We start from the raw sequence: 16,359 nt of genomic DNA, 5'->3' as shown, positions 1-16,359 counted from the left end.
TATTACAAGAATAAAGTCATTTTATGATAGGAAGGATGGAATTTAATAAGCAAACTTTAAATGGTGTAAAGTTAAAATTTACTACCAGTATTATCTGTTCATACAAAATGCTGTTAATTAAATGATCTTGTTTCTTTATTCTTGTAATATGACATTTTTATTATCAGATAAAAATACTTTTATCTTCTATCAACACCCTAACATAGTCTGGCTGTATTGTATTATATTTTTTCTCTGATTCATTTGCATGATCTGGGGTTTGAAATGCTTCAATGCATTTTGTACTTTTTAGAGGGCAAAAGCTGCCAGTATTAAGCAGTTTTGCTTTCTGCTCAGCATTGGCGACTTCTTTTTTTTTGGGGGGGGGGGGCAACTCAGCGGCAACAGTGATAGGATAAGTATGTACTTTTTATTGATGATATTGTATCATCAAGGAACCGATTCAAGAGTGCTATTTTTGTTTTATTTACATTATGAGTGTGGTTGTAATTTTTTTTGCTTATGTATGTATTCCCTCCAGATTTCCCAAGTGCCTAAAAGCTCAGGGATTTTTAATATAATCTTTTTATCCCTTTGTGGGACTATTTTGAAGTAGCTTGCAATGAGATTCAGTTTGTTATACTTTTAGTTGCATCGTTTTAATTGTTTTGCCAAAGTGGCATTTGTTTATTTATTTAGTAACACGTTACGATATCCATTCCCAAAGGGGAATTTACCACTTGTTAGTTTGCATACTTTGCATAGGATCAGTGGAGTTGTTTTGGTCTGAATTCATCTTGAATACTGTGAAGTGCAACTGAATAATATTTGGAAAATATTTGAATGCATGGTGTGTATTTTTTTTTGTATTTAATTTTTTGGGGTTCATATAGTACTGAATTTCTGTGTTATTAAAATCAGTATTTCATGCTATTTCCTTGAAACTACCACTATATAGAGGAGACCTATATTTTATTCTTGAGTCGAATACGGGAAGTCTTTAACCGCCTGATCTCAAATATTTATTCAGTAAATAATTAAATTTAGGTGTAATAAACCCTCAATTTCTGTTCATTTAATCTCACTGCGGTCGCCATGGCAACACGTACGAATGAGCCCCAGTGTACGGGGAATGGAGCAAAATGAGGAAGCGAGATGATCATCTGAGAAGAAACTTTACATACTTTACGAGGATCATACATTTTATGAGCCTCGGGGTATTCAAATGAGTGACATAAATTATTAGACAACGAATAGAGACACTCTTTACTACTTTGAAATCCAACGTCGAGTCGGTAAGTTTTAAACCAGATTTGTCACATCGACGTGATGGCGGAAGTCTAAATTTGGAGTGTGTTGAATTTAGTTTCAAATCGTAATTAAGTTGTAGTTTAATTTTGGTTCCTTGTATTTTTTTTTTAAAAGGGGAAATCCCACTGCTAGTGTACCACTACTTTCACTACTAGTGTACTGCCTACTTTGACTATTCACTACGCGTTTCTGTTTTCAGTGACTTTTTTAAAAATATTTTTCACAAAAGACGGGAATAATGGAGGAGTGTAACAGTCTCGCCAAATTGCCCAAAGATGTGCTCGATAAACTGGCCAAGATGTTGGACAACTCCACTTGCGGATGGAGGCAACTGAGCCAAGTTGTGTCTGAAGACCCAAATCTCCGTTACAGGTGGGCCATGAACACACCATCGAAGGTCGTGTTTAACGTACTAAATTACGTAAGATTTTCTGGTAAATGAGCAAAAGTCTTTCACGAAACATAAAATATATTTTGTTGAGGAATTGTATTGTGTGTCGTATTCCGACTAGATTGTTGCTGAGGGTAAAATTAAACTTTTTGAACAAAAGTAATGAGATACCTACTGGTCATTACTGGTACTACAGAAAGTGAAAGTGGAAAATAGTGTATTTCAATGAATACTAAGATGGGTAGAATAATTTTTTTCGAAACGTAATTGAAGTCTTGCATATTCAAGATTTGCATATTCACCTTTTTGTAATATTTTTGTGATGTTTTTTCTTTTACTTGTTTTTTCCCTTGGGATTTACACACTCCATCTTGTTTTTGTCTGGTAAACATATACAGTACAAATACAGGTTATATTTTTCAGAAAGACAGGACCTAAGAATTTGAATTCAGAACTTCAGAACTGAGAATCTTCTGTTGCCCAATTTACTTATTCTAATTCATTTTTATTGGCAAATTGTAAGACAGCGAATCAAAAGACGCAAAATGTGTGTAGTTGAATTCATCATGAACCTCTTGGGAGTTTACAGTCTATCTAACACTGAATTCCCCGTGTGCAGTGAAAGGGATGTGACCAACTGTTCGCTCCAGGTTCTAAGTGCGACAGGAAGCCCAGGGCGCAGCTTCTTAGCTCTCCTGGTCGATCGATCCTGCTCTCTGCTCTTTCTTCTACAGTGTCTGAAGAAGATTGACCACCAGGAGGCCGTGCAACTGCTCACCGCTACGGGTAGTCGTCTATCGGGCTAAATGTCCACCCACCTGATCATAGTTATTAAAGAGCATTGACTTAAATGAGTTTTTGCTCTTTATGTAAAACAGCAATAGAGCAGATCCAGATCACGGTACAGCCCAGCTCCCAATGGTCCACATTGGGCAGCAGAGTTGTGTTGACCTGCCAAGCTTCTGGGCCTCCTGGATTAGTTTACCAATGGTTTAAAGGCAAAGAAGAGGTGAGCATTGTTATTAGCAAAAACCGGATGTCGAGGTCAGATGAACTCATTCGATAATTGTCTGTATCAGATTTTGGAAGCCAGCGGACGCAGATCTGAGCTCGTCGTGTGTCCTTTGGGCCCCGAGCACAAGGGTAGTTACATCTGTAGGGTCAACCACGGAGACACCTACGTCTTCTCCCAGTGGGCACGAGTACGCTTGCTCCGTTCCGAACCTGGCTTGAGTCAAGGTATGACCCCCCAAGTGAACAGTGTGATTTTCACACTAGCCCCGCCACTTTCCAAAACTTCATGAACCTTTTCAAATGTTGTCAATCCAGGCTGTAGCAGCGGCATGTTTTCAAGCTCATCCACCGCCGTGCGTATCATCTCCCAGCCTCAGTCCCAAATGGCATCTGAAGGTGACACGCTGTTCCTGAAGTGCAGTGCCGTGGCCAACCCCCCTGCCCAATACCAGTGGTACCACAACTCAACACCGATGCCACAAAACAAGATACCTTTACTCAAAGTAAGTCACCCGCATCTGATATTTTACAAAACAAGGTCAAATTTCCAAAGGTGAGTGCAATCAGCTACAAGTTGAGTTTTCTGACTTTCCAGATCCCGTGCGTGACCACAGCACACAGAGGACAGTACAGATGCAAAGTGTTCAATTTGTATCACGAAATGTGGAGTGACCCTGCTACTGTCACCATAGGTGAGACATCATCTATTCATTTTTTAATACATGCTGCATGACTTTTTTCTGTATATAATGTCACGTTTTCCTTTCATATCCAGGGCCAACTTCCATCACTGATCCCTCCTGTGTAGCAGTCGACCGTGGCTTAGGTATTCTTAAAAAAAAAAAAACTAGTCATGTAAAGTGGAATTACACTATAGAGATGTGTTCACGAATTCGTTACTTATTAGTTCTTCTTCTTCTTGTGAACACTGGAAAAAGACAGAACATTGGAGAAGCAACATGAAGTGGTTAGAATATGTGCCTTGCCTCACGGTTCTGAGGCTTGGTTTTGAAGTTTGGCATTCATGTCCATCCACATTCCATAAAAATGGAAGTTAATGAGTTAAAGTCTCTGAATGATCCATAAGTGTCAACATGAGTGTGAATGGTACGTGTCGTGTGATTGGTTGGCAACCAGCGTGGACCGCACCTCAACTGGAAAAGGCTCTAACTCTAATGAGGATGTTTGCTGTAGAAAACAAATAAAAGGATGTTTGAATAATGGTGCTTTTAGATAAACAAGAACAAAGTCATCAAATGCACCAACCCTAACCCAGACTATTTATTTATTTTATTTCCCCCCTCTTTTTTATGTTTATAGAATCCGAGGAAGTCGACAGTCTAATCGTCTGTGAAGAAGTACGTTCGCAGATGACAAATCCGCCGCCATCATCCAACCAGTTTTTTGGTAATGACAATTTTCTCTTTTTAACTCATTCACTGCCAGAACACGGAAGTTTATCTTTATACACTTATGATTTGACTCTTTCCCTCTCCAGCCACAGACAAGGTGGCTCTCCTCATCGGCAATCTGAACTACCGTCACCGCTCTCAGCTGTGTGCCCCCGTGGCGGATGTCCACGAGTTGAGCAACCTCCTCAGGCAAATGGACTTCAAAGTGGTCTCTTTGCTGGACCTCAATTGGCAGGAGATGCATAGCGCCGTCACAGAGTTCCTGCTACTCCTCGGGAAAGGAGTTTACGGTGAGCTTCAAAATTGGTTCTAGGTCAAAAAGTCAAAGTTTCCTGGAAAAACAAATGCTGCATATTTGTCCTTCTTCCACAGGCTTACTCTACTTTGCTGGTCACGGTTATGAAAACTACGGCAACAGTTTCATGGTGCCCATCGACGCGCCACCCTCATGCACATCCGAGCACTGCATTTGCGTGCAGAACATACTAACCAGGATGCAGGAGAAGGAGACAGGACTCAACGTGTTCCTGCTGGACATGTGCCGGAAAAGGTTTCGCATTACATTTTATGTGACGTCCCCCCTTTGTGCTTGAATTTTTCCTAATTCTTTTAGAAATCCCAACGATGAAGTCATAGTCCAACCTGGACTGTTGAAGGTGACGGCAAATGTAGTATTTGGATATGCCACGTAAGTTGAAGCATAATAGTTTGTATTCATGAGAAGACCAATTCATGGCTACATTGTTGAATTCAGGTGTGTCGATGCAGAAGCTTACGAAGTAAGGAGAGAAGATGTATCCAATGGCATCTTCATAAGCTTCCTCAAGCTGCGGATTTGCCAGGATGAGAAGGTCACGGTTATGCTGGACAGGGTGGCAGAAGGTTCTTTTGTTTTTGTTTTAAAGTAAAAACTACAAACCATTTGAAGACGCCTGACAGATCAAATGGAACTGTACTGACACCTAGTGGCAATTTGTTGACATTACTGATATGTGACATTCCAGACCATCAATTACCAATTACCTTTGTGGTTCCTTAATTGGTATCAATTATGGTTCTTCTGGCTCCCATGATAACCCATCTTCTCTGTCTAACCAGACATGGGTCGCTTTGAAATCACACGAGGGAGGCAGGCTCTGGAGCTTCGCAGTAATCTGTCCGAACGGCGTTCCCTCACGGACCCTATTCAGATGTTGCCGAACTGCTCTACGGCCAACTCGGCTCGGAACTTACAGTGGGCTGTTGCTCATGGTACTTAAGGTCAAACCACTCAATATAATCTGACCACAGAAAACTTGATTTGAATGTTTCATTTTGTCTTTACAGTTCTACCAAAGAGCCTTTTTATCCATTTTGATTGTGGTGTGAAGGTCCAACTTGGGTTTGTATGAAAACAAATGATGTCAGTTCCTCTTCTTCCAATAATGATGACGTAATATGCCGTGTAGATTTGCCGCTGAATTCTCCAACGTCATGGTCGTCTACACACGTATATTGGACAAGCCCAAAGAAATTGCTTCATGCTCGGCTCAACTTATTGACTTCCCTGAGGTATGATCACACACACACACAAAGATGCTGATTTTATTTTTATTTTTCGGAATTTTCTCAAATTCTGAGCATGATCCAAACCCTGAGACAATTTGCATATCGGTAAATCTGTCCTTTAATTGCAGGATGTGGATATTGACTTAAAGAGAAGCAATCAGGAAACTCTGGTCGAAGCCGGCAGTTTATTATTAATCAAAGAACAAGTGGCTTCATCCGAGCTGCCCGGTTTGTACACTCGCATTTGCAGCCTGCAGAGACTCAAGGTCAGGCTTTTTTTCCATTATGATGAATTCAAATTGCCTTCGGGATGCTTTTACTCTATTTAGGCCCGTCATGTTTTACAGAAGGAGCTCACATTCACCGTCTGCCTCCGTTATATTTACGTCAACCTGGAGGAAGAAGTGGAGGAAAGGAAAGCGGTTACTGTCGGCAAACCGCTGGTTTCCAAACTGAACCTCCACCAACCGCGAGCGAGCTCGGCCTCGTCATCCCTAAGCCTGGACTCGTGCACTATCTCTGAGGTCTCCTCCTTCTCTGAGGACTTTGCTCCATTAGCGTCCAACGCATGGTCACTATTCGCAAATGCTAACCCTGATAAATGTCGGGACAACCCGAATTATTATTCCGACTAAGCTAAATTGGTGGAAGAAAATGTGACAGTTGTAAAAATCAAAATGTTATCTGTGTTTTAAATGTCCTCGATCACCACTGACTTTGTTTCAATATACTGGAACTAGGCAACCTTCAAGTTATGTCATGACTGTCATTTCATCTGAAATGGTCCCTTGACCTTTGACATGACAAAGAATCACATACATATAAAGCAGATAAGGAGTAACCTTTATCTGAAATAAAACGGTTTACATTTTTAAATAGATATTAATAGAAAGTATTGTCATTCAAATACACCATGTAGATAAAAGTGTTAATTATTGTACGTATTAGTAAAGTGATGATAGTATTCCCTTGTTTTCCGCACTGGATTTTCAACGCGCATGCGCCGTCACGACACGCATACAGGGGAAAAACTGTCAGGGGGGGACTCCATTTTGAGGTCGAATTGCACGCTGCCACCGTGCAGAAACAGCGCGTTTTGCTACATTAACTACTGCAAAAAAAGTGGGCTATTCTACGGTTCAAAGCGATGGCTGACCCATCGACCGAGAATGACGTTCCGGAAGGTGTTGAAGTTCGCAAACTGTCGGATCTGCGAGTTATTGATTTGAAGGCCGAGCTGAAGAAACGAAACCTTGACGTCACCGGCAACAAGAGCGCGCTATCGGAGCGCCTTAAAAAGGTCTAACTTTGATCTTTAATCAATACAAGAACCATGTTAGCTAGAAACCTACAAATATGTTTCTACTACATAACGCATTTCAATCTGCGCGAGTGCTCTGAATGACGTCACGTGACGAAGTTATGCTAGCCAACAAGCTAATGGTCGCCATCGTGCTAACGAGGCTAAAGCTACTAGTTTGTTTTAGAAGGGCTCTCGAATTTTGTCTCTTTGTGGCAAGGTTGCAGTCTTGTGATGTGAATGTTCTTGTTACCTTTTTTAAAAATCCTCATGCACTCACCGCAGGCTATCGAGGAAGAGGGCGGAAACCCGGACGCTATTATTCTTTCTGTGGAGTCGGCGCCGAAGAAAGCCACACCGAGACGGGCTGCAAGAGGTGCTGCATACTGAATTATTTTATATATGTGTGCAGAAGTGAGCACTAAAAGTTACTACAACCTCGCCCATAAATGTATTACGAGGTGTTACGAGGTGGTAGTGGCCTCTATAAATGTCATGTGACAAACTAGAAAAGAGTTAAACCATGATGTTCTTAGTGCAGTTTGACATAAATTTCAATGGACGGCAGGGGGCGATAAAATGTCAAAATGGCTGCACTTTGATTTGGATGAAAATGTGTGGCTGAATTTGCTTAATTCTTATACAAACGCATTATTTATCAAAATACCTATTTCATAATTCTCTCATATCTGTCTGATTCTTAGTGTTACATTTATTTATTTTTGTCCACATTCTGTCCTCAGATGTAATACAGGGTGATGAATACCAAGATGACAATTTAGAAGATGAATCCCGTGATGGTCATGTATGTTTGGTTTTTCCTCTTCTTCTAGTCAATATTAGAAAGTGCTGTTTGACATTTTGAAATTTTGGAGGTGTATTTATGGTGCCTTTCTCCTCAGTATGAACACGAGAGCTTCATTGACATGGATATCCTTAACATGAATGTGCTGGACGAGGCCGTCAATGACAACGAATTGCCAGAACAGGACGTGACCGATCTGGGGAATTTCATTGGCGGCCGGGAAGATGAGGCCCTGGATGATGATGATGACGACGATGTCACCATCGACTCTGAAGATGAAGCGAGACAGGTGGGAAACACCGTTACGTAATTAGGTGTTCTGATCATCTGGATTGGGGGGGGGTCATTGATTTATGATGTTTTTGTCAGTTGGAAGACTCTGGAGGCTTGGACGATGAAGATATGTTGTGCTCTTCACTTTACGTGGTAAGTTTTTCTTCCCCCTACAGTGTTTGCCGCTTTATTGCAGTTACTGCACCTACTATTGTTGATTTTCACCTATCCGTCTTGAATGAATCTCCTATTTTACAAACACGAGCATCAGTTTAAAATAGAGCACACGGTTTGTGTTTCAGACTGCCAATGCTGAGGAGCTATTAGCAGAAACAGGTAATGTATACAAACGGTCAGGAAATGGGTCTTTCATTGCGCTTCGCTCGAATCGCCAACACAAACCTTGAATTTCAACGCGAAAGAGCGAGAGAAAGAGAGGGAGACTGGAAGCCCAAAAGGGATTGCTGTCTTTGTGTTGAAATGCGGTAAACAACAGTTGTTAACCTGCCTGGTTACCTGTTTTGGGTCCATTTTGAGTGTTACCGCGTGGACGCACGTCGACAGCAATCGCATTGAACGCGAGTCAGGGTGAGCCGTCGCAGGCTGCTTGCCGTGCTCCAGCTGGGGCCGCTCGAAGATCCATCAAAGCCACGAAGGCATCTTTGCTACACTCAAGAATATGAATCTGTTGGACTTGAAGTTTTGCACCAAGGACACTTTGAAGCCAAGCCAAAGGACTGTTTTCAAGCACAGCCACGACTGCACCTCTCTTCCACCATGGACTCACCTTGGCCGATTTCTCCACCTGAGAGGCAAAAGAGTTAGTCCGCCCCCCCCTCTCCTCCCTCCCGCCCCTCTACATGCTTGGTTATCATACTACCTTTTGGGCCCCCTTCCAGTCTCTCGGTAGGGTCGACCTCAGGTCATGACGTTCCTAATCCAGGCCTTGCCACTCCTCCGTAACCATTGCTGTGTTTCAGAAGTGATTAAACTGTGTGCCATTCTATTCCTGTTAAACCTGTAGAACATGACAAAGTAGCCGGGTCTTGTTTATCTGAGCCGCTTATCGAAGACCGCCACCCGAGCCGTGAGACGAGCACCGATGAAGAACAGGCTGCCACCGCCGGCGGGGAAGACAATGTGTCGACCGACACGGGAGCCAAAGCCGACGAGGAAAACGACCGGGATGCTCTTGAGGCAGACGCCACCGAGGCCGGGGAAGCGGAGAAGGCCCCCGAAGAGACATTGGACAGTAAAAACGCCTTGGAAGCCGTTAGTGTAAGCAAAGAGAACGATGGGGGTGAAATTGTTGGTTCAGAATTGGGTTCTAAGAAGGGGGGTGAGGATGAGAAGACAGAAGAGAATGCGACTGCGGATTCCGCCTCGGCAGTGAAAGAGTCGTCCTCTGTTGAGGGCGAAGATCAGAACAAGAGGTTTGTTGCTTTCTGTCTACTCGAAACCAAAATGGCTAGCTCTCTTGCATTGGCTCTTTTGCGCTAGTAAGAATTGGATGCTCTTTTCAAGGCGGTAACACAATTCAATGCACATCCTTTTCCAACGAGTAACACGCCGGGGTTGTTGTCGGGTGGGCCTCCCCCGTTTACTCACTTTTAAACGGCAACAACGGCTTGAGCGTCGGCACTTTTCGTCTCAAGACGCACAAGCTTGTCCGAGCAGTGTCCTCACTTGTCGTCGTTTGGATTTGTCTCTAGCTCTGAAGACAAAGATGGCAGGGATGAAGCCAAGGATGAAAAGGGTGAGTTGATCATGATAGGTTCCTCACGCTGGTGGTCCCATGCTGATATAATTTTTTTTTTTTTTTTTGGGGTGTTTAGCTACTGCGAGTCCTACAGGCAGCAGGAACCTGTGGGTCAGTGGACTTGCTTCCACTACCAGGGCGACAGACTTGAAGACGCTTTTCAGCAAACATGGCAAGGTCAGTAGATAAAGTATCAATATTTGGTGCAACACGTCATGCTCTGCTAGGGTGTCTCTCCTTATCCAGTTTCTTTGACATTCAGGTTGTTGGCGCCAAAGTGGTGACCAACGCAAAAAGTCCCGGGGCCCGCTGCTACGGCTTTGTCACCATGTCCTCCACGGAAGAGGCTGCCAATTGCGTCAGCCACCTGCATCGAACCGAACTCCACGGCAAGATGATCTCCGTCGAGCGGGTGAGCGCGAGATACTCAGACATCCGATCACCTTCTTTCAATCCTTTTAATCCTGTCTTAAAATATTGCAGGCTAAAAATGAGCCGGCGGGCAAGAAGCCAGCCGACAAAAACGACGCCAAGAAGTCCGGCGACGAGCGGAGACACTCCACCGAGTCCAAGTAAGCTTGACTGTTTTTTTTTTGGACTCCCAATGATAAAAACATTAAGTGTTGGTTCAACTACTAGTAGAATGATAGCTAACTAAAGTTTCATATCCTATAGATCTGGAAAAGAGGAGGGAGAAGGAAAGGATGGCAAAGGTAAGTAAAGGCCACCAGATCTACCCACCGGCCCCTCGGTTTTATCGTGCTACATTATAGTAATGTCCCGGCTCTTTGTTGAAACAGGGGACGAGAGAACCGTAGTCATGGACAAGTCCAAGGGCGAGCCGGTCATCAGCGTTAAAGCCAAAAGCAAAGAGCGAGTAAGTGCCTGTGACGAAAGGAAGGAAAAATGGACTCGACTCCTAAATGCCCTCTTCACCTCCCACCAGAGCTCCAAAAGTCAGGACCGCAAGTCGTCCAGTAAGGAGAGGAAGGACATCCTGTCGTTCGACCAGATCAAAGAGCAGCGCGAGCGAGAGAGGCAGAGGCAGCGTGAGCGGGATATGCGAGAGGTGGAGAGACGCAAATACAAGTGAGGGACCACGCCGGGGGGGGGGGGACGGACGTAGAAGTTGAGTCGACTGAGCGGATGACGGCAACGTATCTGCCATCTCTCCGCAGCGATCGCGGTCCTCCGGACGGCCGCTCGGAGCGTGAGCGGATCCGCATCTTCCGTGAGAAAGAGGAGCGAACACATATGATGAAGAAGAGACACTGGCTAGAGGTCAGGTCACAATAGTTAGGCTACTTTGTGAAAAGGGGGGAATTGAAATGTCAACTTTTACGTTTGCCCCCAGTTGGAGCGGGAGCGTCTGGACGCGGATCGCATGGAACGCCAGTTCCTGGAGCGGGAAAGGATGCGAATCGAGTTCGAGAGGCGTCGGGAGCAGGAGCGCATCATGAGGGAGCGCGAGGAGATCCGCAGGCAGCAGGAACAGCTGCGCTTCGAGCAGGATCGCCGCCCCGTCAAGAGGCCTTACGACATGGACGGCAGGTTAAGGCCGTTTCATTACGGGGGATTGCCTTTTCCCGCTCGCGCGTCCACCGCACCTGACCGAATCGTCGCTTTCAGGAAAGACGACTGGCCCGACAAGCGCATGCACATGGACGACCGATACCGCTCGGACTTTGGACGGCAGGATCGTTACCAAGACTTTGATCACAGGGATCGAGGGCGGTACCAGGACGACATGAGGGGCGGAAGCCGTGGCATGGGCGGAGACAGAGATGGTCCGGTAAGAAAAGAAACCAAAGCCAAACTATTTATATACAGACATAAAAAAATATATATTTTTTTTCTCCCCCTTCATAATTTGTCTATGTGGCACCTCTGCAGCATTCCAACGATAGACACGGCCGCGACTCCTGGGGCGGCGGAGGCTATGACAAACGCATGAACAGGTGAGCCGCCATCATTTTTTGAAGTCAATCCTGACGAAACATCAAAAGCCGGGTCAAATTTGGCCGAAGCGAGCAATTGACATAGCACGGCATTGATTTTTTAAAAGCCCGCATTAAAATCAACAAAAGGATTGATTCTTCCAGGAAAACAAACGAGGTCTGTTTTGTTTTGTGCTTCCACTTCAACCTCCTTTGGCAGAGGTAACAAAGTGTCAGCGTCGTTTTCTAAAAGTAAAAAAAAAACGTTTTCCCGTTTGTTGCAGGGACGGAGGCCGAGACTGGGACTCGGGTCGGAAGATGGATGGCGACCGGCCGTGGCAAGGTACAAACGCTTTGAGGCTAAATTGTGTGTGTTGTACTTGAGGGGTGATGTCCACTAATAATGGTTAAGTCTATAATGTGCATTTTTGTCGTGATACATATTCAGGTCGGGATGGGATCCCTGGCCCGAGCCATATGCGTGGAGGCATGGGAGGGTGAGTTGCTTTGACTTGTCGTCTTAACTTGAGTTTACTCGCAAGTTATTAATTCTTTTTGTGTGTGTGTGTGTGTGTGTCATCAGTCGCGGAGGCTACATGAGTTCGTCCCAGTCTCTCTCGGGGGCGCTCAACCGACAAAACCAAACCATGCAAGGCGGCGTGCAGGGCGGAGCCTTCAATCGACGCTTCTGAATTTTCATCTGAAAACATCATAACAATACTGCGATCTATTTAGTTAAAAAAACAAAACAAAAAAAAAGTCCACAAGGGAAGGAATTGACTATTTTGTACTTTTTCTTTTTATCAAGATTTCTTTCCTTTCCGCAACGCTCTCGGTTCCGTGTCATAGTGCTCACTTGAGTGTCTTGTTGTAAATTGAAATGTTTTATAGACCCACGGTTGATGGACCTAACCCTCACCCGCATTTCATGATCAGCTTTCACTTCTGTGTTGCTGCAAAACAATGATTTTTTTTTTTTTTTAAACGGCCTGTTGGAGAACATTTTCTCAATGAAGTTGCATACTCATCGTAAGAACTCTTCAAAGTTTTTTTTTATTATTAGCATCCCAGCTAAAAATGTTTACAGTCGTTCTTGATTGTTTGTGACTGGTAATAAATGAAGAGTGTTTGTAACGGAAACCTGCTGATGTATTTTTTTTGGGTGCTTATTTGCTTTTTTTTGGCTCAAATTGAGGGAATGGCCTCAATTTTGATAAGATGTTCAATGATCAACAGTGGCTCTGAACTGCAAATGTAAGGAGGGACACACTTATGCAACTTTACAAATGAGTCACTGTACACATTACAAGTAAATTTGAAAGTGGAAGAGGTTTTTCTCAACTTAAATGAAACATCAAGTTTATTCAACACAATATTATTAAATATATTTGTCGTTCAAAACGAAAGGCTGAGTTCTTTTCGTCAATTTATTTTTTGCTATTGTGTCAAGGTGGGGTTTGCTAACATTATACTGTTATTTCCTACTTGTCCGCTAAGAGGCGCCCTTCACTCATAAATAAACGCAAACACCGCGGCGTACAGTGGATCCTTCCTCTGTTTACAGACGTACGACGTTTCGAGGTTACGAACGACATAAGTAATAGTTAATATTCTAGGGCTAAAAGGCTTTTTATACAAATGTTTTTAATAATTATAACTTTAATATTGCATTAGTGTCCGTGAATACAATATGACAAATTGTCCACCTGCAAATAGTGGCACACACGAACCGGAAGGACTCACTTAAGTTGAAGTCATTTAACTTGATAACCAAACCAGGGCGAAGAAGAGGACGTATGGGGTCAAAGCTGGAGGCTCCCAACTTGCAAAGAGGGTGGGGGGGGAATGTACACAAAATTCATGCTGGTTCTCCATCCTGTGTGGGATGTTTGACTTCAATTCTTGGCCTTTGGTACGTGTTTATTTATTTTACTGTGATCATAGCAAAGCTCAATGTCAATGTGTGTGAAGTGATGCCATCGCATGACGTCATTGTGCTTAGCGCATCTGCTTAATAATTCTTGAATAGAAAAAAAAACATGCTATTGACTCTAAATTGGGGTTGGCTGGCTATTTCACTCATGATTCATGTTTGATATGAAAAAGAAATTCAATTAAATTAAGTTGTTTTATTTTCTGCATGACAATGAGATGGTTTGTCAAATTACATCATCCATCCATTTTTCTGTACCGCTTGTCCCCACGGGGGTGTCACGGAGTGCTCTGTGAAAATCTACGCAGGCACGGGGAGAACATACAAACTCCACACAGGGAGGGCCGGAGGTGGAATCAAACCGGCACCCTCTTAACTGTGAGGCAGACGTGCTAACCAGCGCTCCACCGTGCCGCCGCAGTGCAAATAGCAGACGTGAAATGTGAGTCATGTTCCTATGGCACTGCCGTGTTCAAATATTTACTTTTGAGAGTCAAACTAAGGATTTTGAGAAAGAAAATTGATTTTGCAGGGGAATCACGTTGTTTTGTACAAGATGTTTTGATCAATACACTGACTGTTTAGCAAATTTTAATTCTGATTTGAGGAGTGATGGTTGGATGGATGGATGGATGGATGGATGGATGGATGGATGGATGGATGGATGGATGGATGGATGGATGGATGGATGGATGGATGGATGGATGGATGGATGGATGGATGGATGGATGGATGGATGGACGGATATCTCAACACATCAGCGGATGGTACTACTCTATTTTAGTTGCACCGGTTTCCTGCATAGCTGTAAATTTCCACTGCAATAAAAAACATTAAAATCCCAAGTTAAGAACGTTCCAAGATATTTGTGTCAACCTTAAAGAGAAGAATAAAATAGATGTTCGTTCTTCGCATCCAACTGGCTCATTATGGCTACAATAAACACCGTGTCATCCCTGAGTAGAACATGATAGAACGAAGATGTAAAATACAAAAAGCCTCTTACAGTGACCTTTTTTGATTTGACATTATCCTCTCCAGCTGCCTTCAAGGCCTGGTAGTGCAGGAAATTATTCCTGCAAGGTCTTCTCTCTCTTGTTGTGTCTGAAATCTAGTGGCAATAAAATCCAGAACACCCAAAAAAAAGAAAAAAACTCCAAACAAATAGGATTGTGCAAGTTCAACAAAGATGTCAAGAACGCGACCTTGTGCGTGTCGCACGCTACATGTATGTTGGCGCTAATATGCACATAGATATTTTTTGGGGTTTAAAAAAAATGCTGACATGACAATTTTGAGAGTCTGCAGGAAATGCTTAAATGTGGATTTGAGTCCATACTGTATACACATGTGCTGAATTACACAAGGGGCCCCCCTAACTATGTCACTCCCACGGAATATTTACTGCTGGGAAACCGAATCCCCGTACAGTGTTCTCATTCTTCTTATATGCCCTGACGAGTCATCGCGACTTCCTAATTATGTGTACATTGAAGTTGGCTTACATTGTATCATGTCAAATGCCATCGCTAAAACAAAACAGCAGCACCCGCCGCAGGATTTATGATTGACTTCTTTATAGCCCTTTTTTTTTTTCGTTCTTTCATTTTTCGATAGTGAGGTGGGTGAGTTGAAGATGATTCCAGATGACTGGTGGGTCACGCCGGGTACATATTGACCAACACACTCCATTTGTGACATTTTTATGTCTGGTGTCAGACAGAAAATTTTGTAATATGAAATATGCGCGTTTGCTCAATAAAAATTGGGAGGAGGGTTGACAAAGATTTGGGATTCATGTAACTCTACTTGGAACAGAACATTAAGATTCAAGAAGAAATAAATGACAAATAAATTACTCTCTCGATCAATAGTTGAAAAACATTTGGCCCCGCAGATTTAACACTAAGTTTGAATGAAGAAGAGTGAAAACAGGAAGTATTTCAACGTGAGTCTACTTTTTGCAAAATAAATATTGAATATAGAATCCTGCTTTTTATTCCTACAGAAAGTGATACAAATATTGTACAATGAGGGAAGTTTGGGAGGGACAATGTTATTTGTAGACTATTATTGTCTTATCCATTGCTTTCTGTTTTGAACATTTCTTCTTCTGTGGTGTCAACTTGCTTTCTGTGGTCAGGCGGTGGATGTTGAGGTGAAGACTGAGGGATTGGGTGTAGTTCTAATCATCGGGTTGGGTTTGCTTCTCTGGATGTCCGCAAACGAAATTCCCAACACTTAGCTAGACATCACACACTCGTATGTAAATATAGAGCAGTGTGTATGATGAAAAAGCTTAGGGACTATATTTATATATTATTTGTAGGATGGCAAACCTGAGGCCCGTGGGCCATCCAAATTCTGATCCGACACGCTGGGTCAAATCCTCAACCCAACATTAGCCAGACCTCCGTTGTTAGCTTTTTCGAACTGCGATTAAATCTATGCAGTAGACGTATAAACCACTATCCCGCCGTGCTATAGCCACAAAACATTTAGTTTTAATTTAAAATAATAAACATTAGCTCTATTGTAGCAAAAACACGGTTATTCCATCCTCTGCCGCTCCGCAAGAAGTGAAAGCTGAGAACATAAACGAATATTATGCAGAAAGTAAAGACTATAAGATTAATTGAGGTTCCCACAAAGGCATTTGGGAATGGAATTCATCATAAAAATCCGACAGATGTTCTC

General features: G+C 43.1%; 2 protein-coding genes across 3 annotated transcripts; both read left to right on the top strand.

Moving 5' to 3' along the window:
- The first annotated feature begins 30 nt into the window (after positions 1 to 30).
- Positions 31 to 6,528, top strand: malt2 (MALT paracaspase 2). The gene is made up of 18 exons (XM_085927829.1): positions 31 to 1,274; positions 1,490 to 1,662; positions 2,301 to 2,467; positions 2,560 to 2,690; positions 2,761 to 2,920; positions 3,011 to 3,198; positions 3,291 to 3,387; positions 3,471 to 3,521; positions 4,016 to 4,102; positions 4,194 to 4,397; positions 4,480 to 4,657; positions 4,721 to 4,795; positions 4,862 to 4,989; positions 5,206 to 5,358; positions 5,434 to 5,488; positions 5,556 to 5,658; positions 5,784 to 5,921; positions 6,003 to 6,528. The coding sequence occupies exons 2-18, from the start codon at positions 1,529 to 1,531 to the stop codon at positions 6,288 to 6,290; spliced, it is 2,337 nt and encodes a 778-aa protein (XP_085783955.1). The 5' UTR covers positions 31 to 1,274; positions 1,490 to 1,528; the 3' UTR covers positions 6,291 to 6,528.
- Positions 6,529 to 6,662: 134 nt separating this feature from the next.
- safb (scaffold attachment factor B) lies at positions 6,663 to 13,105 on the top strand. 2 transcript variants are annotated; one of them, XM_085927828.1, is made up of 21 exons: positions 6,663 to 6,955; positions 7,241 to 7,331; positions 7,699 to 7,760; positions 7,858 to 8,049; positions 8,130 to 8,186; positions 8,336 to 8,369; positions 9,058 to 9,466; positions 9,746 to 9,789; positions 9,869 to 9,969; positions 10,055 to 10,204; positions 10,276 to 10,364; positions 10,468 to 10,505; positions 10,593 to 10,669; positions 10,739 to 10,881; positions 10,971 to 11,073; positions 11,147 to 11,343; positions 11,422 to 11,584; positions 11,686 to 11,750; positions 12,014 to 12,072; positions 12,178 to 12,226; positions 12,313 to 13,105. In XM_085927828.1, the coding sequence occupies exons 1-21, from the start codon at positions 6,803 to 6,805 to the stop codon at positions 12,419 to 12,421; spliced, it is 2,385 nt and encodes a 794-aa protein (XP_085783954.1). In that variant the 5' UTR covers positions 6,663 to 6,802; the 3' UTR covers positions 12,422 to 13,105. The 2 variants fall into 2 exon arrangements, 1 of the variants encoding a protein (XP_085783954.1); XR_015067950.1 differs by lacking the exons at positions 12,178 to 12,226; positions 12,313 to 13,105 and having other exon boundaries at positions 11,147 to 11,339.
- Positions 13,106 to 16,359: the final 3,254 nt, after the last annotated feature.

The sequence above is a fragment of the Syngnathus leptorhynchus genome, chromosome 13 (assembly GCF_054491065.1).
Source record: "Syngnathus leptorhynchus isolate UIUO chromosome 13, UIUO_Slep, whole genome shotgun sequence".
In the NCBI taxonomy this organism is placed as follows: Eukaryota; Metazoa; Chordata; class Actinopteri; order Syngnathiformes; family Syngnathidae; genus Syngnathus; species Syngnathus leptorhynchus.
The sequence above is the reverse complement of the archived record's forward strand: the minus strand, read 5'-3'. Positions and strand labels throughout refer to the sequence as shown.